At 44.6% G+C, this 23972-nt stretch overlaps 1 protein-coding gene across 1 annotated transcript; it reads right to left on the bottom strand.

Annotated features, from left to right (window-relative positions):
- Positions 1-5690: 5690 nt before the first annotated feature.
- On the bottom strand, positions 5691-22120 carry LOC137651494 (uncharacterized abhydrolase domain-containing protein DDB_G0269086-like). Its single transcript, XM_068384720.1, has 8 exons — positions 22106-22120; positions 20854-20929; positions 18976-19052; positions 10821-11001; positions 10086-10223; positions 9647-9757; positions 8319-8610; positions 5691-5814 (listed from the first exon to the last, which is right to left on the bottom strand). The coding sequence occupies exons 1-8, from the start codon at positions 22118-22120 to the stop codon at positions 5691-5693; spliced, it is 1014 nt and encodes a 337-aa protein (XP_068240821.1).
- Positions 22121-23972: the final 1852 nt, after the last annotated feature.

Here is a 23972-nt window from a genome sequence, read left to right as displayed (position 1 = left end):
TACAAGTGATTCTTCATCAGGTGACAAAGCATGCTAGACCAAGTCAGACTTTTCCCCTCTGCTGCTTTTGTTACTGCTGCTGCTGCTCCTTGTCCTTTTCCTCCTACCAATGTTGCTGCTGGTCCTCCTCCTTCTTCTTCTTCTTCTTCTCTTTCTTCTTCTTCTTCTTCTGCTGCCGCTGAGGAGAAGAAGTCAGACTTGTTCTTTCTGCATTTGTCCACCTGATGAAGAAACAGTACAAGTGAATCTTCATCAGGTGACAAAGCATGCTAGACCAAGTCAGACTTTTCCCCTCTGCTGCTTTTGTTACTGCTGCTGCTGCTCCTTGTCCTTTTCCTCCTACCAATGTTGCTGCTGGTCCTCCTCCTTCTTCTTCTTCTTCTTCTCTTTCTTCTTCTTCTTCTTCTGCTGCTGCTGAGGAGAAGAAGTCAGACTTGTTCTTTCTGCATTTGTCCACCTGATGAAGAAACAGTACAGGTGAATCTTCATCAGGTAACAAAGCATGCTAGACCAAGTCAGACTTTTCCCCTCTGCTGCTTTTGTTACTGTTGCTGCTGCTCCTTGTCCTTTTCCTCCTACCAATGTTGCTGCTGGTCCTTCTTCTTCTTCTTTTTCTTCTTCTTCTTCTTCTTCTTCTTCTGCTGCTGCTGCTGCTGAGAAGAAGTCAGACTTGTTCTTTCTGCATTTGTCCACCTGATGAAGAAACAGTACAAGTGAATCTTCATCAGGTGACAAAGCATGCTAGACCAAGTCAGACTTTTCCCCTCTGCTGCTTTTGTTACTGTTGCTGCTGCTCCTTGTCGTTTTCCTCCTACCAATGTTGCTGCTGGTCCTTCTTCTTCTTCTTCTGCTGCTGCTGCTGAGGAGAAGTCAGACTTGTTCTTTCTGCATTTGTCCACCTGATGAAGAAACAGTACAAGTGAATCTTCATCAGGTAACAAAGCACGCTAGACCAAGTCAGACTTTTCCCCTCTGCTGCTTTTGTTACTGCTGCTGCTGCTCCTTGTCGTTTTCCTCCTACCAATGTTGCTGCTGGTCCTTCTTCTTCTTCTTCTTCTTCTTCTTCTTCTGCTGCTGCTGCTGCTGCTGCTGATGCTGAGGAGAAGAAGTCAAACTTTTTCTTTCTGCATTTGTCCACCTGATGAAGAAACAGTACAAGTGATTCTTCATCAGGTGACAAAGCATGCTAGACAAAGTCAGACTTTTCCCCTCTGCTGCTTTTGTTACTGCTGCTGCTGCTCCTTGTCCTTTTCCTCCTACCAATGTTGCTGCTGGTCCTCCTCCTTCTTCTTCTTCTTCTTCTCTTTCTTCTTCTTCTTCTTCTGCTGCTGCTGAGGAGAAGAAGTCAGACTTGTTCTTTCTGCATTTGTCCACCTGATGAAGAAACAGTACAAGTGAATCTTCATCAGGTGACAAAGCATGCTAGACCAAGTCAGACTTTTCCCCTCTGCTGCTTTTGTTACTGCTGCTGCTGCTCCTTGTCCTTTTCCTCCTACCAATGTTGCTGCTGGTCCTCCTCCTTCTTCTTCTTCTTCTTCTCTTTCTTCTTCTTCTTCTTCTGCTGCTGCTGAGGAGAAGAAGTCAGACTTGTTCTTTCTGCATTTGTCCACCTAATGAAGAAACAGTACAGGTGAATCTTCATCAGGTAACAAAGCATGCTAGACCAAGTCAGACTTTTCCCCTCTGCTGCTTTTGTTACTGTTGCTGCTGCTCCTTGTCCTTTTCCTCCTACCAATGTTGCTGCTGGTCCTTCTTCTTCTTCTTTTTCTTCTTCTTCTTCTTCTTCTTCTTCTGCTGCTGCTGCTGCTGAGAAGAAGTCAGACTTGTTCTTTCTGCATTTGCCCACCTGATGAAGAAACAGTACAGGTGAATCTTCATCAGGTAACAAAGCATGCTAGACCAAGTCAGACTTTTCCCCTCTGCTGCTTTTGTTACTGCTGCTGCTGCTCCTTGTCCTTTTCCTCCTACCAATGTTGCTGCTGGTCCTCCTCCTTCTTCTTCTTCTTCTTCTCTTTCTTCTTCTTCTTCTTCTGCTGCTGCTGAGGAGAAGAAGTCAGACTTGTTCTTTCTGCATTTGTCCACCTGATGAAGAAACAGTACAGGTGAATCTTCATCAGGTAACAAAGCATGCTAGACCAAGTCAGACTTTTCCCCTCTGCTGCTTTTGTTACTGCTGCTGCTGCTCCTTGTCCTTTTCCTCCTACCAATGTTGCTGCTGGTCCTCCTCCTTCTTCTTCTTCTTCTTCTCTTTCTTCTTCTTCTTCTTCTGCTGCTGCTGAGGAGAAGAAGTCAGACTTGTTCTTTCTGCATTTGTCCACCTGATGAAGAAACAGTACAAGTGAATCTTCATCAGGTGACAAAGCATGCTAGACCAAGTCAGACTTTTCCCCTCTGCTGCTTTTGTTACTGCTGCTGCTGCTCCTTGTCCTTTTCCTCCTACCAATGTTGCTGCTGGTCCTCCTCCTTCTTCTTCTTCTTCTTCTCTTTCTTCTTCTTCTTCTTCTGCTGCTGCTGAGGAGAAGAAGTCAGACTTGTTCTTTCTGCATTTGTCCACCTGATGAAGAAACAGTACAAGTGAATCTTCATCAGGTAACAAAGCATGCTAGACCAAGTCAGACTTTTCCCCTCTGCTGCTTTTGCTACTGCTGCTGCTGCTCCTTGTCGTTTTCCTCCTACCAATGTTGCTGCTGGTCCTCCTCCTTCTTCTTCTTCTTCTTTTTCTTCTTCTTCTTCTTCTTCTTCTGCTGAGGAGAAGAAGTCAGACTTTTTCTTTCTGCATTTGTCCACCTAATGAAGAAACAGTACAGGTGAATCTTCATCAGGTAACAAAGCATGCTAGACCAAGTCAGACTTTTCCCCTCTGCTGCTTTTGTTACTGTTGCTGCTGCTCCTTGTCCTTTTCCTCCTACCAATGTTGCTGCTGGTCCTTCTTCTTCTTCTTTTTCTTCTTCTTCTTCTTCTTCTTCTTCTGCTGCTGCTGCTGCTGAGAAGAAGTCAGACTTGTTCTTTCTGCATTTGCCCACCTGATGAAGAAACAGTACAGGTGAATCTTCATCAGGTAACAAAGCATGCTAGACCAAGTCAGACTTTTCCCCTCTGCTGCTTTTGTTACTGCTGCTGCTGCTCCTTGTCCTTTTCCTCCTACCAATGTTGCTGCTGGTCCTCCTCCTTCTTCTTCTTCTTCTTCTCTTTCTTCTTCTTCTTCTTCTGCTGCTGCTGAGGAGAAGAAGTCAGACTTGTTCTTTCTGCATTTGTCCACCTGATGAAGAAACAGTACAGGTGAATCTTCATCAGGTAACAAAGCATGCTAGACCAAGTCAGACTTTTCCCCTCTGCTGCTTTTGTTACTGTTGCTGCTGCTCCTTGTCCTTTTCCTCCTACCAATGTTGCTGCTGGTCCTTCTTCTTCTTCTTTTTCTTCTTCTTCTTCTTCTTCTTCTTCTGCTGCTGCTGCTGCTGAGAAGAAGTCAGACTTGTTCTTTCTGCATTTGTCCACCTGATGAAGAAACAGTACAAGTGAATCTTCATCAGGTGACAAAGCATGCTAGACCAAGTCAGACTTTTCCCCTCTGCTGCTTTTGTTACTGTTGCTGCTGCTCCTTGTCGTTTTCCTCCTACCAATGTTGCTGCTGGTCCTTCTTCTTCTTCTTCTGCTGCTGCTGCTGAGGAGAAGTCAGACTTGTTCTTTCTGCATTTGTCCACCTGATGAAGAAACAGTACAAGTGAATCTTCATCAGGTAACAAAGCACGCTAGACCAAGTCAGACTTTTCCCCTCTGCTGCTTTTGTTACTGCTGCTGCTGCTCCTTGTCGTTTTCCTCCTACCAATGTTGCTGCTGGTCCTTCTTCTTCTTCTTCTTCTTCTTCTTCTTCTGCTGCTGCTGCTGCTGCTGCTGATGCTGAGGAGAAGAAGTCAAACTTTTTCTTTCTGCATTTGTCCACCTGATGAAGAAACAGTACAAGTGATTCTTCATCAGGTGACTAAGCATGCTAGACAAAGTCAGACTTTTCCCCTCTGCTGCTTTTGTTACTGCTGCTGCTGCTCCTTGTCCTTTTCCTCCTACCAATGTTGCTGCTGGTCCTCCTCCTTCTTCTTCTTCTTCTTCTCTTTCTTCTTCTTCTTCTTCTGCTGCTGCTGAGGAGAAGAAGTCAGACTTGTTCTTTCTGCATTTGTCCACCTGATGAAGAAACAGTACAAGTGAATCTTCATCAGGTGACAAAGCATGCTAGACCAAGTCAGACTTTTCCCCTCTGCTGCTTTTGTTACTGCTGCTGCTGCTCCTTGTCCTTTTCCTCCTACCAATGTTGCTGCTGGTCCTCCTCCTTCTTCTTCTTCTTCTTCTCTTTCTTCTTCTTCTTCTTCTGCTGCTGCTGAGGAGAAGAAGTCAGACTTGTTCTTTCTGCATTTGTCCACCTAATGAAGAAACAGTACAGGTGAATCTTCATCAGGTAACAAAGCATGCTAGACCAAGTCAGACTTTTCCCCTCTGCTGCTTTTGTTACTGTTGCTGCTGCTCCTTGTCCTTTTCCTCCTACCAATGTTGCTGCTGGTCCTTCTTCTTCTTCTTTTTCTTCTTCTTCTTCTTCTTCTTCTTCTTCTGCTGCTGCTGAGGAGAAGAAGTCAGACTTGTTCTTTCTGCATTTGTCCACCTGATGAAGAAACAGTACAGGTGAATCTTCATCAGGTAACAAAGCATGCTAGACCAAGTCAGACTTTTCCCCTCTGCTGCTTTTGTTACTGTTGCTGCTGCTCCTTGTCCTTTTCCTCCTACCAATGTTGCTGCTGGTCCTTCTTCTTCTTCTTTTTCTTCTTCTTCTTCTTCTTCTTCTTCTGCTGCTGCTGCTGCTGAGAAGAAGTCAGACTTGTTCTTTCTGCATTTGTCCACCTGATGAAGAAACAGTACAAGTGAATCTTCATCAGGTGACAAAGCATGCTAGACCAAGTCAGACTTTTCCCCTCTGCTGCTTTTGTTACTGTTGCTGCTGCTCCTTGTCGTTTTCCTCCTACCAATGTTGCTGCTGGTCCTTCTTCTTCTTCTTCTGCTGCTGCTGCTGAGGAGAAGTCAGACTTGTTCTTTCTGCATTTGTCCACCTGATGAAGAAACAGTACAAGTGAATCTTCATCAGGTAACAAAGCACGCTAGACCAAGTCAGACTTTTCCCCTCTGCTGCTTTTGTTACTGCTGCTGCTGCTCCTTGTCGTTTTCCTCCTACCAATGTTGCTGCTGGTCCTTCTTCTTCTTCTTCTTCTTCTTCTTCTTCTGCTGCTGCTGCTGCTGCTGCTGATGCTGAGGAGAAGAAGTCAAACTTTTTCTTTCTGCATTTGTCCACCTGATGAAGAAACAGTACAAGTGAATCTTCATCAGGTAACAAAGCATGCTAGACAAAGTCAGACTTTTCCCCTCTGCTGCTTTTGTTACTGCTGCTGCTGATGCTGCTGCTCCTTGTCCTTTTCCTCCTACCAATGTTGCTGCTGGTTCTTCTTCTTCTTCTTGTTCTTCTTCTTTTGCTGATGCTGCTGCTGCTGCTGCTGCTGAGGAGAAGAAGTCAGACGTTCTTTCTGCATTTGTCCACCTGATGAAGAAACAGTACAAGTGAATCTTCATCAGGTAACAAAGCATGCTAGACCAAGTCAGACTTTTCCCCTCTGCTGCTTTTGTTACTGCTGCTGCTGCTCCTTGTTGTTTTCCTCCTACAAATGTTGCTGCTGGTCCTTCTTATTCTTCTTCTTCTTCTTCTTCTTCTTCTTCTTCTGCTGCTGCTGCTGCTGCTGCTGAGGAGAAGAAGTCAGACTTGTTCTTTCGGCATTTGCCCACCTGATGAAGAAACAGTACAAGTGAATCTTCATCAGGTAACAAAGCATGCTAGACCAAGTCAGATTTTTCTCCTCTGCTGCTTTTGTTACTGCTGCTGCTGCTCCTTGTCGTTTTCCTCATACCAATGTTGCTGCTGGTCCTTCTTCTTCTTCTTCTTCTTCTTCTTCTTCTTCTCCTGCTGCTGCTGCTGCTGCTGCTGCTGTTGAGGAGAAGTCAGACTTGTTCTTTCTGCATTTGTCCACCTGATGAAGAAACAGTACAGGTGAATCTTCATCAAGTAACAAAGCATGCTAGACCAAGTCTGACTTCTTCCCTCTGCTGCTTTTGTTACTGCTGCTGCTGCTCCTTGTCTTTTTCCTCCTACCAATGTTGCTTCTTCTTCTTCTTCTTCTTCTTCTGCTGCTGCTTCTGCTGCTGCTGAGAAGAAGAAGTCAAACTTGTTCTTTCTGCATTTGTCCACCTGATGAAGAAACAGTACAAGTGAATCTTCATCAGGTAGCAAAGCATCCTAGACCAAGTCAGACTTTTCCACTCTGCTGCTTTTGTTACTGCTGCTGCTGCCGCTACTTGTCTTTTTCCTCCTACCAATGTTGCTGCTGGTTCTTCTTCTTCTTCTTCTCCTCCTTCTCCTGCTGCTGCTGCTGCTGCTGCTGTTGAGGAGAAGTCAGACTTGTTCTTTCTGCATTTGTCCACCTGATGAAGAAACAGTACAGGTTAATCTTCATCAAGTAACAAAGCATGCTAGACCAAGTCAAACTTCTTCCCTCTGCTGCTTTTGTTACTGCTGCTGCTGCTCCTTGTCCTTTTCCTCCTACCAATGTTGCTCCTTTTTCTTCTTCTTCTTCTTCTTCTTCTTCTTCTTCTTCTTCTGCTGCTTCTGCTGCTGCTGAGAAGAAGAAGTCAAACTTTTTCTTTCTGCATTTGTCCACCTGATGAAGAAACAGTACAGGTGAATCTTCATCAGGTAACAAAGCATGCTAGACCAAGTCAGACTTTTCCCCTCTGCTGCTTTTGTTACTGCTTCTGCTGCTGCTCCTTGTCCTTTTCCTCCTACCAATGTTGCTGCTGGTTCTTCTTCTTCTTCTTCTTCTTCTTCTTCTTCTTCTTCTTCTTCTTCTTCTTCTTTTTCTTCTGCTGTTGCTGCTGCTGCTGAGGAGTAGAAGTCTGACGTTCTTTCTGCATTCGTCCACCTGATGAAGAAACAGTACAAATGAATCATCATCAGGTAACAAAGAATGCTAGACCAAGTCAGACTTTTCTCCTCTGCTGCTTTTGTTACTGCTGCTGCTGCTGCTCCTTGGCGTTTTCCTCCTACCAATGTTGCTGCTGGTCCTCCTCCTCCTTTCTCTTCTTCTTCTTCTTCTTCTGCTGCTGCTGCTGCTGCTGCTGAGGAGAAGAAGTCAGACTTGTTCTTTCTGCATTTGTCCACCTGATGAAGAAACAGTACAAGTGAATCTTCATCAGGTAACAAAGCATGCTTGACCAAGTCAGACTTTTCCCCTCTGCTGATTTTGTTACTGCTGCTGCTGCTCCTTGTGGTTTTACTCCTACCTATGTTGCTGCTGGTCCTTCTTCTACGTTTTCTTCTTCTGCTGCTGAGGAAAAGAAGTCAGACTTGTTCTTTCTGCATTTGTCCACCTGATGAAGAAACAGTACAGGTGAACCTTCATCAGGTAACAAAGCATGCTAGACCAAGTCAGACTTTTCCCCTCTGCTGCTTTTGTTACTGCTGCTGCTGCTCCTTGTCCTTTTCCTCCAACCAATGTTGCTGCTGGTCCTTCTCCTCCCCCTTCCTCTTTTTCTTCTTCTTCTTCTGCTGCTGCTGCTGCTGAGAAGAAGTCACACATGTTCTTTCTGCATTTGTCCACCTGATGAAGAAACAGTACAAGTGAATCTTCATAAGGTAACAAAGCATCCTAGACCCAGTCAGACTTTTCCCCTCTGCTGCTTTTGTTACTGCTGCTGCTGCTCCTTGTCGTTTTCCTCCTACCAATGTTGCTGCTGGTCCTTCTTCTTCTTCTGCTTCTTCTTCTCCTTCTTCTTCTTCTTCTTCTGCTGCTGCTGAGGAGGAGAAGAAGTCAGACTTGTTCTTTCTGCATTTGTCCACCTGATGAAGAAACAGTACAAGTGAATCTTCATCAGGTAACAAAGCATGCTAGACCAAGTCAGACTTTTCCACTCTGCTGCTTTTGCTACTGCTGCTGCTGCTCCTTGTCGTTTTCATCCTACCAATGTTGCTGCTGGTCCTTCTTCTTTTTCTTCTTCTTCTTCTTCTTCTTCTTCTTCTTCTTCTTCTTCTTCTTCTTCTTCTTCTTCTTCTGCTGCTGCTGCTGCTGCTGCTGAGGAAAAGAAGTCAGACTTTTTCTTTCTGCATTTGTCCACCTGATGAAGAAACAGTACAAGTGAATCTTCATCAGGTGAAAAAGCATACTAGACCAAGTCAGACTTTTCCCCTCTGCTGCTTATGTTACTGCTGCTAATGCTCCTTGTCCTTTTCCTCCTACCAATGTTGCTGCTGGTCCTTCTTCTTCTTCTTCTTCTTCTTCTTTTTCTTCTTCTTCTTCTGCTGCTGCTGCTGAGGAGAAGAAGTCAGACTTTTTCTTTCTGCATATGTCCACCTGATGAAGAAACAGTACAAGTGAATCTTCATCAGGTAACAAAGCATGCTAGACCAAGTCAGACTTCTTCCCTCTGCTGCTTTTGTTACTGCTGCTGCTGCTCCTTGTCCTTTTCCTCCTAGCAATGTTGCTCCTTCTTCTTCGTCTTCTTCTTCTTCTTCTTCTGCTGCTGCTGCTGCTGAGAAGAAGAAGTCAGACTTGTTCTTTCTGCATTTGTCCACCTGATGAAGAAACAGTACAGGTGAATCTTCATCAGGTAACAAAGCGTGCTAGACCAAGTCAGACTTTTCCCCTCTGCTGCTTTTGTTACTGCTGCTGCTGCTCCTTGTCCTTTTCCTCCTACCAATGTTGCTGCTGGTCCTTCTTCTTCTTCTTTTTCTTCTTCTTCTTCTTGTTCTTCTTCTTCTTTTGCTGCTGCTGCTGCTGAGGAGAAGAAGTCATAATTGTTCTTTCTGCATTTGTCCACCTGATGAAGAAACAGTACAGGTGAATCTTCATCAGGTGACAAAGCATTCTAGACCAAGTCAGACTTTTCCCCTCTGCTGCTTTTGTTACTGCTGCTGCTGCTCCTTGTCCTTTTCCTCCTACCAATGTTGCTGCTGGTCCTTCTTCTTCTTCTTTTTCTTCTTCTTCTTCTTGTTCTTCTTCTTCTTCTGCTGCTGCTGCTGCTGAGGAGAAGAAGTCATAATTGTTCTTTCTGCATTTGTCCACCTGATGAAGAAACAGTACAGGTGAATCTTCATCAGGTAACAAAGCATGCTAGACCAAGTCAGACTTTTCCCCTCTGCTGATTTTGTTACTGTTGCTGTTGCTCCTTGTCGTTTTCCTCCTACCAATGTTACTGCTGGTCCTTCTTCTTCTTCTTCTTCTTCTTCTTCTGCTGCTGCTGCTGAGGAGAAGTCAGACTTGTTCTTTCTGCATTGGTCCACCTGATGAAGAAACAGTACAAGTGAATCTTCATCAGGTAACAAAGCATGCTAGACCAAGTCAGACTTCTTCCCTCTGCTGCTTTCGTTACTGCTGCTGTTGCTCCTTGTCCTTTTCCTCCTACCAATGTTGCTGCTTGTCCTTCTTCTTCTTCTTCTTTTTCTTCTTCTTCTGCTGCTGCTGAGGAGAAGTAGTCAGACTTATTCTTTCTGCATTTGTCCACCTGATGAAGAAACAGTACAAGTGAATCTTCATCAGGTAACAAAGCATGCTAGACCAAGTCAGACTTTTCCCCTCTGCTGCTTTTGTTACTGCTGCTGCTGCTCCTTGTCGTTTTCCTCCTTCCAATGTTGCTGCTGGTCCTTCTTCTTCATCTTCTTCTTCTTCTTCTGCTGCTGCTGAGGAGAAGAAGTCAGACTTGTTCTTTCTGCATTTGTCCACCTGATGAAGAAACAGTACAAGTGAATCTTCATCAGGTAACAAAGCATGCTAGACCAAGTCAGACTTTTCCCCTCTGCTGCTTTTGTTACTGCTGCTGCTGCTCCTTGTCCTTTTCCTTCTACCAATGTTGCTGCTGGTCCTTCTTCTTCTTCTTCTTCTTCTTCTGCTGCTGCTGCTGCTGCTGAGGAGAAGTCAGACTTGTTCTTTCCGCATTTGTCCACCAGATGAAGAAACAGTACAAGTGAATCTTCATCAGGTAACAAAGCATGCTAGACCAAGTCAGACTTTTCCCCTCTGCTGCTTTTGTTACTGCTGCTGCTGCTCCTTGTCCTTTTCCTCCTACCAATATTGCTGCTGGTCCTTCATCTTCTTCTTCTTCTTCTTCTTCATCTTCTTCTTCTTCTGCTGCTGCTGCTGCTGCTACTGAGAAGAAGAAGTCAGACTTGTTCTTTCTGCATTTGTCCACCTGATGAAGAAACAGTACAAGTGAATCTTCATCAGGTAACAAAGCGTGCTAGACCAAGTCAGACTTTTCCCCTCTGCTGCTTTTGTTACTGCTGCTGCTGCTGCTGCTGCTCCTTGTCCTTTTCCTTCTACCAATGTTGCTGCTGGTTCTTCTTCTTCTTCTTGTTCTTCTTCTTCTTCTTGTTCTTCTTCTTCTTCTTCTTCTGCTGCTGCTGCTGCTGCTGCTGCTGAGGAAAAGAAGTCTGACTTGTTCTTTCTGCATTTGCCCACCTGATGAAGAAACAGTACAAGTGAATCTTCATCAGGTAACAAAGCATGCTAGACCAAGTCAAACTTTTCCCCTCTGCTGCTTTTGTTACTGCTGCTGCTGCTCCTTGTCGTTTTACTCCTACCAATGTTGCTGCTGGTCCTTCTTCTTCTTCTTCTTCTTCTTCTTCTGCTGCTGCTGCTGAGGAGAAGAAGTCAGTCTTGTTCTTTCTGCATTTTTCCACCTGATGAAGAAACAGTACAAGTGAATCTTCATCAGGTAACAAAGCATGCTAGACCAAGTCAGACTTCTTCTCTCTGCTGTTTTTGTTACTGCTGCTGCTGCTCCTTGTCCTTTTCCTTCTACAAATGTTGCTGCTAGTCCTCCTCCTTCTTCTTCTTCTTCTTCTTCTCCTTCTTCTTCTGCTACTGCTGCTGCTGCTGCTGCTGCTGAGAAGTAGTCAGAATTGTTTTTTCTGCATTTGTCCACCTGATGAAGAAACAGTACAAGTGAATCTTCATCAGGTAAAAGAGCATGCTAGACCAAGTCAGACTTCTTCTCTCTGTTGCTTTTGTTACTGCTGCTGCTGCTCCTTGTCCTTTTCCTCCTAACAATGTTGCTGCTGGTCCTTCTTCTTCTTCTTTTTCTTCTTCTTCTTCTGCTCCTGCTGCTGCTGCTGCTGCTGAGAAGAAGTCAGACTTATTCTTTCTGCATTTGTCCTCCTGATGAAGAATCAGTACAGGTGAATATTCATCAGGTAACAAAGCATGCTATACCAAGTCAGACTTCTTCTCTCTGCTGCTTTTGTTACTGCTGCTGCTGCTCCTTGTCCTTTTCCTCCTAACAATGTTGCTGCTGGTCCTTCTTCTTATTCTTTTTCTTCTTCTTCTTCTGCTGCTGCTGCTGCTGCTGCTGCTGAGAAGAAGTCAGACTTATTCTTTCGGCATTTGTCCACCTGGTGAAGAAACAGTACAAGTGAATCTTCATCAGGTAACAAAGCATGCTAGACCAAGTCAGACTTCTTCTCTCTGCTGCTTTTGTTACTGCTGCTGCTGCTCCTTGTCCTTTTCCTCCTACCAATGTTGCTGCTGGTCCTCCTTCTTCTTCTTCTTCTTCTTCTTCTTCTTCTTCTTCTTCTTCTTCTTCTGCTGCTGCTGCTGCTGCTGCTGCTGCTTAGAAGTCAGACTTGTTCTTTCTGCATTTGTCCACCTGATGAAGAAACAGTACAAGTGAATCTTCATCAGGTAACAAAGCATGCTAGACCAAGTCAGACTTCTTCTCTCTGCTGCTTTTGTTACTGCTGCTGCTGCTCCTTGTCCTTTTCCTCCTACCAATGTTGCTGCTGGTCCTCCTGCTTCTTCTTCTTCTTCTTCTTCTGCTGCCGCTGCTGCTGAGAAGAAGTCAGACTTGTTCTTTCTGCATTTGTCCACCTGATGAAGAAACAATACAAGTGAATCTTCAACAGGTAACAAAGCATGCTAGACCAAGTCAGACTTCTTCTCTCTTCTGCTTTTGTTACTGCTGCTGCTGCCCCTTGTCCTTTTCCTCCTACCAATGTTGCTGCTGGTCCTTCTTCTTCTTCTTCTTTTTCTTCTTCTTCTGCTGCTGCCGCTGCTGCTGAGAAGAAGTTAGACTTGTTCTTTCTGCATTTGTCCACCTGATGAAGAAACAGTACAGGTGAATCTTCATCAGGTAACAAAGCATGCTAGACAGAGTTAGACTTCTTCTCTCTGCTGCTTTTGTTACTGCTGCTGCTGCTCCTTGTCCTTTTCCTCCTACCAATGTTGCTGCTGGTCCTCCTCCTTCTTCTTCCTCTTCTTCTTCTGCTGCTGCTGCTGCTGCTGCTGAGAAGAAGTCAGACTTATTCTTTCTGCATTTATCCACCTGATGAAGAAACAGTACAGGTGAATCTTCATCAGGTAACAAAGCATGCTAGACCAAGTCTGACTTCTTCTCTCTGCTGCTTTTGTTACTGCTGCTGCTGCTCCTTGTCCTTTTCCTCCTACCAATGTTGCTGCTGGTCCTCCTTCTTCTTCTTCTTCTTCTTCTTCTTCTTCTGCTGCTGCTGCTGCTGAGAAGAAGTCAGACTTATTCTTTCTGCATTTTTCCACCTGATGAAGAAACAGTACAAGTGAATCTTCAACAGGTAACAAAGCATGCTAGACCAAGTCAGACTTCTCTCTGCTGCTTTTGTTACTGCTGCTGCTGCTCCTTGTCCTTTTCCTCCTACCAATGTTGCTGCTGGTCCTCCTTCTTCTTCTTATTCTTTTTCTTCTTCTTCTTCTTCTTCTTCTTCTTCTTCTTCTTCTTCTTCTTCTTCTTCTGCTGCTGCTGCTGCTGCTGAGAAGAAGTCAGACTTGTTCTTTCTGCATTTTTCCACCTGATGAAGAAACAGTACAGGTGAATCTTCATCAGGTAACAAAGCAGGCTAGACAGAGTCTGACTTCTTCTCTCTGCTGCTTTTGTTACTGCTGCTGCTGCTCCTTGTCCTTTTCCTCCTACTAATGTTGCTGCTGGTCCTCCTTCTTCTTCTTCTTCTTCTTCTTCTTCTTCTTCTGCTGCTGCTGCTGCTGAGAAGAAGTCAGACTTATTCTTTCTGCATTTTTCCACCTGATGAAGAAACAGTACAAGGGAATCTTCAACAGGTAACAAAGCATGCTAGACCAAGTCAGACTTCTCTCTGCTGATTTTGTTGATGCTGCTGCTGCTCCTTGTCCTTTTCCTCCTACCAATGTTGCTGCTTGTCCTTCTTCTTCTTCTTCTTCTTCTTCTTCTGCTGCTGCTGAGGAGAAGAAGTCAAACTTGTTCTTTTTGCATTGGTCCACCCGATGAAGAAACAGTACAAGTGAATCTTCATCAGGTAACAAAGCATGCTAGACCAAGTCAGACTTTTCCCCTCTGCTGCTTTTGTTACTGCTGCTGCTGCTCCTTGTCGTTTTCCTCCTACCAATGTTGCTGCTGGTCCTTCTTCTTCTTCTTCTTCTTCTTCTTCTGCTGCTGCTGAGGAGAAGAAGTCAGACTTGTTCTTTCTGCATTTGTCCACCTGATGAAGAAACAGTACAAGTGAATCTTCATCAGGTAACAAAGCATGCTAGACCAAGTCAGACTTTTCCCCTCTGCTGCTTTTGTTACTGCTGCTGCTGTTCCTTGTCGTTTTCCTCCTTCCAATGTTGATGCTGGTCCTTCTTCTTCTTCTTCTTCTTCTTCTTCTTCTGCTGCTGCTGAGGAGAAGAAGTCAGACTTGTACTTTCTGCATTTGTCCACCTGATGAAGAAACAGTACATGTGAATCTTCATCAGGTAACAAAGCATGCTAGACCAAGTCAGACTTTTCCCCTCTGCTGCTTTTGTTACTGCTGCTGCTGCTCCTTGTCCTTTTCCTTCTACCAATGTTGCTGCTGGTCCTTCTTCTTCTTCTTCTTCTTATTCTGCTGCTGCTGCTGCTGCTGAGGAGAAGTCAGACTTGTTCTTTCTGCATTTGTCCACCAGATGAAGAAACAGTACAATTGAATCTTCATCAGGTAACAAAGCACGCTAGACCAAGTCAGACTTTTCCCCTCTGCTGCTTTTGTTACTGCTGCTGCTGCTCCTTGTCATTTTCCTCCTACCAATATTGCTGCTGGTCCTTCATCTTCTTCTTCTTCTTCTTCTTCTTCTTCTGCTGCTGCTGCTGCTGCTGAGAAGAAGAAGTCAGACTTGTTCTTTCTGCATTTGTCCACCTGATGAAGAAACAGTACAAGTGAATCTTCATCAGGTAACAAAGCGTGCTAGACCAAGTCAGACTTTTCCCCTCTGCTGCTTTTGTTACTGCTGCTGCTGCTGCTGCTGCTCCTTGTCCTTTTCCTCCTACCAATGTTGCGGCTGGTTCTTCTTTTTCTTCTTGTTCTTCTTCTTCTTCTTGTTCTTCTTCTTCTTCTTGTTCTTCTTCTTCTTCTTCTTCTGCTGCGGCTGCTGATGCTGCTGCTGAGGAAAAGAAGTCAGACTTGTTCTTTCTGCATTTGCCCACCTGATGAAGAAACAGTACAAGTGAATCTTCATCAGGTAACAAAGCATGCTAGACCAAGTCAGACTTTTCCCCTCTGCTGCTTTTGTTACTGCTGCTGCTGCTCCTTGTCGTTTTACTCCTACCAATGTTGCTGCTGGTCCTTCTTCTTCTTCTTCTTCTTCTTCTTCTTCTGCTGCTGCTACTGCTGAGGAGAAGAAGTCAGACTTGTTCTTTCTGCATTTTTCCACCTGATGAAGAAACAGTACAAGTGAATCTTCATCAGGTAACAAAGCATGCTAGACCAAGTCAGACTTCTTCTCTCTGCTGTTTTTGTTACTGCTGCTGCTGCTCCTTGTCCTTTTCCTCCTAACAATGTTGCTGCTGGTCCTTCTTCTTCTTCTTTTTCTTCTTTTTCTTCTGCTCCTGCTGCTGCTGCTGCTGCTGAGAAGAAGTCAGACTTATTCTTTCTGCATTTGTCCTCCTGATGAAGAATCAGTACAGGTGAATATTCATCAGGTAACAAAGCATGCTAGACCAAGTCAGACTTCTTCTCTCTGCTGCTTTTGTTACTGCTGCTGCTGTTCCTTGTCCTTTTCCTCCTACCAATGTTGCTGCTGGTCCTCCTCCTTCTTCTTCTTATTCTTTTTCTTCTTCTTCTTCTTCTGCTGCTGCTGCTGCAGCGTCTGAGAAGAAGTCAGACTTATTCTTTCTGCATTTGTCCACCTGATGAAGAAACAGTACAAGTGAATCTTCATCAGGTAACAAAGCATGCTAGACCAAGTCAGACTTCTTCTCTCTGCTGCTTTTGTTACTGCTGCTGCTGTTCCTTGTCCTTTTCCTCCTACCAATGTTGCTGCTGGTCCTCCTTCTTTTTCTTCTTATTCTTCTTCTTCTTCTTCTTCTTCTTCTTCTGCTGCTGCTGCTGCTGCTGCTGCTGCTGAGAAGTCAGACTTGTTCTTTCTGCATTTGTCCACCTGATGAAGAAACAGTACAAGTGAATCTTCATCAGGTAACAAAGCATGCTAGACCAAGTCAGACTTCTTCTCTCTGCTGCTTTTGTTACTGCTGCTGCTGCTCTTGTCCTTTTCCTCCTACCAATGTTGCTGCTGGTCCTCCTTCTTCTTCTTCTTCTTCTTCTGCTGCCGCTGCTGCTGAGAAGAAGTCAGACTTGTTCTTTCTGCATTTGTCCACCTGATGAAGAAACAGTACAAGTGAATCTTCAACAGGTAACAAAGCATGCTAGACCAAGTCAGACTTCTTCTCTCTTCTGCTTTTGTTACTGCTGCTGCTGCTCCTTGTCCTTTTCCTCCTACCAATGTTGCTGCTGGTCCTCCTCCTTCTTCTTCTTCTTCTTCTTCTTCTTCTCCTGCTGCTGCTGCTGAGAAGAAGTCAGACTTGTTCTTTCTGCATTTGTCCACCTGATGAAGAAACAGTACAGGTGAATCTTCAACAGGTAACAAAGCATGCTAGACAGAGTCTGACTTCTTCTCTCTGCTGCTTTTGTTACTGCTGCTGCTGCTCCTTGTCCTTTTCCTCCTACCAATGTTGCTGCTGGTCCTCCTTCTTCTTCTTCTTCTTCTTCTTCTTCTTCTGCTGCTGCTGCTGCTGCTGCTGAGAAGAAGTCAGACTTATTCTTTCTGCATTTGTCCACCTGATGAAGAAACAGTACAGGTGAATCTTCATCAGGTAACAAAGCATGCTAGACAGAGTCTGACTTCTTCTCTCTGCTGCTTTTGTTACTGCTGCTGCTGCTCCTTGTCCTTTTCCTCCTACCAATGTTGCTGCTGGTCTTCCTTCTTCTTCTTCTTCTTCTTCTTCTTCTTCTTCTTCTTCTTCTTTTCCTGCTGCTACTGCTGCTGAGAAGAAGTCAGACTTATTCTTTCTGCATTTTTCCACCTGATGAAGAAACAGTACAAGTGAATCTTCAACAGGTAACAAAGCATGCTAGACCAAGTCAGACTTCTCTCTGCTGCTTGTGTTACTGCTGCTGCTGCTCCTTGTCCTTTTCCTCCTACCAATGTTGCTGCTGGTCCTCCTTCTTCTTCTTATTCTTTTTCTTCTTCTTCTTCTTCTTCTTCTTCTTCTTCTTCTTCTTCTTCTGCTGCTGCTGCTGCTGCTGCTGAGAAGAAGTCAGACTTGTTCTTTCTGCATTTTTCCACCTGATGAAGAAACAGTACAGGTGAATCTTCATCAGGTAACAAAGCAGGCTAGACAGAGTCTGACTTCTTCTCTCTGCTGCTTTTGTTACTGCTGCTGCTGCTCCTTGTCCTTTTCCTCCTACTAATGTTGCTGCTGGTCCTCCTCCTTCTTCTTCTTCTTCTTCTTCTTCTTCTTCTTCTTCTTCTTCTTCTTCTTCTTCTTCTTCTGCTGCTGCTGCTGCTGAGAAGAAGTCAGACTTATTCTTTCTGCATTTTTCCACCTTATGAAGAAACAGTACAAGTGAATCTTCAACAGGTAACAAAGCATGCTAGACCAAGTCAGACTTCTCTCTGCTGCTTTTGTTACTGCTGCTGCTGCTCCTTGTCCTTTTCCTCCAACCAATGTTGCTGCTGGTCCTCCTTCTTCTTCTTATTCTTTTTCTTCTTCTTCTTCTTCTTCTTCTTCTTCTTCTTCTTCTCCTTCTTCTGCTGCTGCTGCTGCTACTGCTGAGAAAAAGTCAGACTTGTTCTTTCTGCATTTTTCCACCTGATGAAGAAACAGTACAGGTGAATCTTCATCAGGTAACAAAGCAGGCTAGACAGAGTCTGACTTCTTCTCTCTGCTGCTTTTGTTACTGCTGCTGCTGCTCCTTGTACTTTTCCTCCTACCAATGTTGCTGCTGGTCCTCCTTCTTCTTCTTCTTCTTCTTCTTCTTCTTCTTCTTCTTCTTCTTCTTCTGCTGCTGCTGCTGCTGAGAAGAAGTCAGACTTATTCTTTCTGCATTTTTCCACCTGATGAAGAAACAGTACAAGTGAATCTTCAACAGGTAACAAAGCATGCTAGACCAAGTCAGACTTCTCTCTGCTGCTTTTGTTACTGCTGCTGCTGCTCCTTGTCCTTTTCCTCCTACCAATGTTGCTTCTGGTCCTCCTTCTTCTTATTCTTTTTCTTCTTCTTCTTCTTCTTCTTCTTCTTCTTCTTCTTCTTCTTCTGCTGCTGCTGCTGCTGCTGATGCTGAGAAGAAGTCAGACTTGTTCTTTCTGCATTTTTCCACCTGATGAAGAAACAGTACAGGTGAATCTTCATCAGGTAACAAAGCAGGCTAGACAGAGTCTGACTTCTTCTCTCTGCTGCTGCTGCTCCTTGTCCTTTTCCTCCTACTAATGTTGCTGCTGGTCCTCCTTCTTCTTCTCCTTCCTCTTCTTCTTCTCCTTCTTCTTCTGCTGCTGCTGCTGCTGCTGAGAAGTCAGACTTGTTCTTTCTGCATTTGTCCACCTGATGAAGGAACAGTACAAGTGAATCTTCATCAGGTAACAAAGCATGCTAGACCAAGTCAAACTTCTTCTCTCTGCTGCTTTTGTTACTGCTGCTGCTGCTCCTTGTCCTTTTCCTCCTACCAATGTTGCTGCTGGTCCTCTTTCTTCTTCTTTTTCTTCTTCTTCTTCTTCTTCTCCTGCTGCTGCTGAGAAGTCAGACTTATTCTTTCTGCAGTTTTCCACCTGATGAAGAAACAGTACAAGTGAATCTTCATCAGGTAACAAAGCATGCTAGACCAAGTCAGACTTCTTCTCTCTGCACTTTTGTTACTGCTGCTGCTGCTCCTTGTCCTTTTCCTCCTACCAATGTTGCTGCTGGTCCTCCTTCTTCTTTTTCTTATTCTTCTTCTTCTTCTTCTTCTTCTTCTTCTGCTGCTGCTGCTGCTGCTGCTGCTGCTGAGAAGAAGTCAGACTTGTTCTTTCTGCATTTGTCCACCTGACGAAGAAAAAGTACAAGTGAATCTTCATCAGGTAACAAAGCATGCTAGACCAAGTCAAACTTCTTCTCTCTGCTGCTTTTGTTACTGCTGCTGCTGCTCCTTGTCCTTTTCCTCCTACCAATGTTGCTGCTGGTCCTTCTTCTTCTTCTTCTTCTTCTTCTTCTTCTGCTGCTGCTGCTGCAGCTGCTGCTGCTGCTGAGGAGAAGAAGTCAGACTTGTTCTTTCTGCATTTGTGCACCTGATGAAGAAACAGTACAAGTGAATCTTCATCAGGTAACAAAGCGTGCTAGACCAAGTCAGACTTTTCCCCTCTGCTGCTTTTGTTACTGCTGCTGCTGCTCCGTGTCCTTTTCCTTCTACCAATGTTGCTGCTGGTCCTTCTTCTTCTTCTTCTTCTTCTTCTTCTTCTGCTGCTGCTGCTGCTGAGGAGAAGTCAGACTTGTTCTTTCCGCATTTGTCCACCTGATGAAGAAACAGTACAAGTGAATCTTCATCAGGTAACAAAGCACGCTAGACCAAGTCAGACTTTTCCCCTCTGCTGCTTTTGTTACTGCTGCTGCTGCTCCTTGTCGTTTTCCTCCTACCAATATTGCTGCTGGTCCTTCATCTTCTTCTTCTTCTTCTTCTTCTTCTTCTTCTGCTGCTGCTGCTGCTGCTGCTACTGAGAAGAAGAAGTCAGACTTGTTCTTTCTGCATTTGTCCACCTGATGAAGAAACAGTACAAGTGAATCTTCATCAGGTAACAAAGCGTGCTAGACCAAGTCAGACTTTTCCCCTCTGCTGCTTTTGTTACTGCTGCTGCTGCTGCTGCTGCTCCTTGTCCTTTTCCTCCTACCAATGTTGCTGCTGGTTCTTCTTCTTCTTCTTGTTCTTCTTCTTCTTCTTGTTCTTCTTCTTCTTCTTCTTCTTCTGCTGCTGCTGCTGCTGCTGCTGCTGCTGAGGAGAAGAAGTCAGACTTGTTCTTTCTGCATTTGCCCACCTGATGAAGAAACAGTACAAGTGAATCTTCATCAGGTAACAAAGCATGCTAGACCAAGTCAAACTTTTCCCCTCTACTGCTTTTGTTACTGCTGCTGCTGCTCCTTGTCGTTTTACTCCTACCAATGTTGCTGCTGGTCCTTCTTCTTCTTCTTCTTCTTCTTCTTCTTCTTCTGCTGCTGCTGCTGAGGAGAAGAAGTCAGACTTGTTTTTTCTGCATTTGTCCACCTGATGAAGAAACAGTACAAGTGAATCTTCATCAGGTAACAAAGCATGCTAGACCAAGTCAGACTTCTTCTCTCTGTTGCTTTTGTTACTGCTGCTGCTGCTCCTTGTCCTTTTCCTCCTAACAATGTTGCTGCTGGTCCTTCTTCTTCTTCTTCTTTTTCTTCTTCTTCTTCTGCTCCTGCTTCTGCTGCTGCTGCTGAGAAGAAGTCAGACTTATTCTTTCTGCATTTGTCCACCTGATGAAGAAATAGTACAGGTGAATCTTCATCAGGTAACAAAGCATGCTAGACCAAGTCAGACTTCTTCTCTCTGCTGCTTTTGTTACTGCTGCTGCTGCTCCTTGTCCTTTTCCTCCTACCAATGTTGCTGCTGGTCCTCCTCCTTCTTCTTCTTATTCTTTTTCTTCTTCTTCTTCTTCTTCTGCTGCTGCTGCTGCTGCTGCTGAGAAGAAGTCAGACATTCTTTCTGCATTTTTCCACCTGATGAAGAAACAGTACAAGTGAATCTTCATCAGGTAACAAAGCATGGTAGACCAAGTCAGACTTCTTCTCTCTGCTGCTTTTGTTACTGCTGCTGCTGCTCCTTGTCCTTTTCCTCCTACCAATGTTGCTGCTGGTCCTCCTTCTTCTTCTTCTTCTTCTTCTGCTGCTGCTGCTGCTGCTGCTGCTGAGAAGTCAGACTTGTTCTTTCTGCATTTGTCCACCTGATGAAGAAACAGTATAAGTGAATCTTCATCAGGTAACAAAGCATGCTAGACCAAGTCAGACTTCTTCTCCCTGCTGCTTTTGTTACTGCTGCTGCTGCTCCTTGTCCTTTTCCTCATACCAATGTTGCTGCTGGTCCTCCTTCTTCTTCTTCTTCTTCTGCTGCCGCTGCTGCTGAGAAGAAGTCAGACTTGTTCTTTCTGCATTTGTCCACCTGATGAAGAAACAGTACAAGTGAATCGTCAACAGGTAACAAAGCATGCTAGACCAAGTCAGACTTCTTCTCTCTTCTGCTTTTGTTACTGCTGCTGCTGCTCCTTGTCCTTTTCCTCCTACCAATGTTGCTGCTGGTCCTTCTTCTTCTTCTTCTTCTTCTGCTGCCGCTGCTGCTGAGAAGAAGTCAGACTTGTTCTTTCTGCATTTGTCCACCTGATGAATAAACAGTACAAGTGAATCTTCAACAGGTAACAAAGCATGCTAGACCAAGTCAGACTTCTTCTCTCTGCTGCTTTTGTTACTGCTGCTGCTGCTCCTCGTCCTTTTCCTCCTAACAACTTTGCTGCTGGTCCTCCTTCTTCTTCTTCTTCTTCTTCTTCTTCTTCTTCTGCTGCTGCTGCTGCTGCTGCTGCTGAGAAGAAGTCAGACTTATTCTTTCTGCATTTGTCCACCTGATGAAGAAACAGTACAGGTGAATCTTCATCAGGTAACAAAGCATGCTAGACCAAGTCTGACTTCTTCTCTCTGCTGCTTTTGTTACTGCTGCTGCTGTTCCTTGTCCTTTTCCTCCTACCAATGTTGCTGCTGGTCCTCCTTCTTCTTCTTCTTCTTCTTCTGCTGCTGCTGCTGCTGCTGCTGAGAAGAAGTCAGACTTATTCTTTCTGCATTTGTCCACCTGATGAAGAAACAGTACAGGTGAATCTTCATCAGGTAACAAAGCATGCTAGACCAAGTCAGACTTCTTCTCTCTGCCGCTTTTGTTACTGCTGCTGCTGCTCCTTGTCCTTTTCCTCCTACCAATGTTGCTGCTGGTCCTACATCTTCTTCTTCTGCTGCTGCTGCTGCTGCTGCTGCTGCTGAGAAGAAGTCACACTTATTCTTTCTGCATTTGTCCACCTGATGAAGAAACAGTACAGGTGAATCTTCATCAGGTAACAAAGCATGCTAGACAGAGTCTGACTTCTTCTCTCTGCTGCTTTTGTTACTGCTGCTGCTGCTCCTTGTCCTTTTCCCCCTACCAATGTTGCTGCTGGTCCTCCTTCTTCTTCTTCTTCTTCTTCTTCTTCTTCTGCTGCTGCTGCTGCTGCTGCTGCTGAGAAGAAGTCAGACTTATTCTTTCTGCATTTGTCCACCTGATGAAGAAACAGTACAGGTGAATCTTCATCAGGTAACAAAGCATGCTAGACCAAGTCTGACTTCTTCTCTCTGCTGCTTTTGTTACTGCTGCTGCTGCTCCTCGTCCTTTTCCTCCTACCAATGTTGCTGCTGGTCCTCCTTCTTCTTCTTCTGCTGCTGCTGCTGCTGAGAAGAATTCAGACTTATTCTTTCTGCATTTTTCCACCTGATGAAGAAACAGTACAAGTGAATCTTCAACAGGTAACAAAGCATGCTAGACTAAGTCAGACTTCTCTCTGCTGCTTTTGTTACTGCTGCTGCTGCTCCTTGTCCTTTTCCTCCTACCAATGTTGCTGCTGGTCCTCCTTCTTCTTCTAATTCTTTTTCTTCTTCTTCTTCTTTTTCTTCTTCTTCTTCTTCTTCTTCTTCTTCTTCTGCTGCTGCTGCTGCTGCTGCTGAGAAGAAGTCAGACTTGTTCTTTCTGCATTTTTCCACCTGATGAAGAAACAGTACAGGTGAATCTTCATCAGGTAACAAAGCAGGCTAGACAGAGTCTGACTTCTTCTCTCTGCTGCTTTTGTTACTGCTGCTGCTGCTCCTTGTCCTTTTCCTCCTACTAATGTTGCTGCTGGTCCTCCTTCTTCTTCTTCTTCCTCTTCTTCTTCTCCTTCTTCTTCTTCTGCTGCTGCTGCTGCTGAGAAGAAGTCAGACGTTTTTTCTGCATTTGTCCACCTGATAAAGAAACAGTACAAGTGAATCTTCATCAGGTAACAAAGCATGCTAGACCAAGTCAGACTTCTTCTCTCTGCTGCTTTTTTTACTGCCGCTGCTGCTCCTTGTCCTTTTCCTCCTACCAATGTTGCTGCTGGTCCTTATTCTTCTTCTTCTTCTTCTTCTTCTTCTTTTTCTGCTGCTGCTGCTGAGAAGAAGTCAGACTTGTTCCTTCTGCATTTGTCCACCTGATGAAGAAACAGTACAGGTGAATCTTCATCAGGTAACAAAGCATGCTAGACGAAGTCAGACTTCTTCTCTCCGCTGCTTTTGTTACTGCTGCTGCTGCTCCTTGTCCTTTTCCTCCTACCAATGTTGCTGCTGGTATTCCTTCTTCTTTTTCTTCTTCTTCTTCTGCTGCTGCTGCTGCTGCTGAGAAGAAGTCAGACTTATTCTTTCTGCAGTTTTCCACCTGATGAAGAAACAGTACAAGTGAATCTTCATCAGGTAACAAAGCATGCTAGACCAAGTCAGACTTCTTCTCTCTGCACTTTTGTTACTGCTTCTGCTGCTCCTTGTCCTTTTCCTCCTACCAATGTTGCTGCTGGTCCTCCTTCTTCTTCTTCTTATTCTTCTTCTTCTTCTTCTTCTTCTGCTGCTGCTGCTGCTGCTGCTGCTGCTGAGAAGAAGTCAGACTTATTCTTTCTGCATTTGTCCACCTGATGAAGAAAAAGTACAAGTGAATCTTCATCAGGTAACAAAGCATGCTAGACCAAGTCAGACTTCTTCTCTCTGCTGCTTTTGTTAATGCTGCTGCTGCTCCTTGTCCTTTTCCTCCTACCAATGTTGCTGCTTGTCCTCCTTCTTCTTCTTCTTCTTCTTCTTCTGCTGCTGCTGCTGCTGAGAAGAAGTCAGACTTGTTCTTTCTGCATTTGTCCACCTGATGAAGAAACAGTACAAGTGAATCTTCATCAGGTAACAAAGCATGCTAGACCAAGTCAGACTTCTTCTCTCTGCTGCTTTTGTTACTGCTGCTGCTGCTCCTTGTCCTTTTCCTCCTACCAATGTTGCTGCTGGTCCTCCTTCTTCTTCTTCTTCTTCTTCTTCTTCTCCTTCTGTTGCTGCTGCTGCTGCTGAGAAGAAGTCAGACTTATTCTTTCTGCATTTGTCCACCTGATGAAGAAACAGTACAGGTGAATCTTCATCAGGTAACGAAGCATACTAGACCAAGTCAGACTTCTTCTCTCTGCTGCTTTCGTTACTGATGCTGCTGCTCCTTGTCCTTTTCCTCCTACCAATGTTGCTGCTGGTCCTCCTCCTTCTTCTTCTTCTTCTTTTTCTTCTTCTTCTTCTTCTTCTTCTTCTTCTTCTTCTTCTTCTTCTTCTTCTGCTGCTGCTGCTGCTGCTGCTGATGCTGCTGAGGAGAAGTCACACTTGTTCTTTCTGCATTTGTCCACCTGATGAAGAAACAGTACAAGTGAATCTTCTTCAGGTAACAAAGCATGCTAGACCAAGTCAGACTTCTTCTCTCTGCCGCTTTTGTTACTGCTGCTGCTGCTCCTTGTCCTTTTCCTCCTACCAATGTTGCTGCTGGTCCTCCTCCTTCTTCTTCTTCTTCTTCCGCTGCT

The sequence above is a fragment of the Palaemon carinicauda genome, chromosome 13, assembly GCF_036898095.1.
Source record: "Palaemon carinicauda isolate YSFRI2023 chromosome 13, ASM3689809v2, whole genome shotgun sequence".
Taxonomy (NCBI): Eukaryota; Metazoa; Arthropoda; class Malacostraca; order Decapoda; family Palaemonidae; genus Palaemon; species Palaemon carinicauda.
Note: the sequence above shows the minus strand (reverse complement) of the source record. Positions and strands in the feature narration are given on the sequence as shown.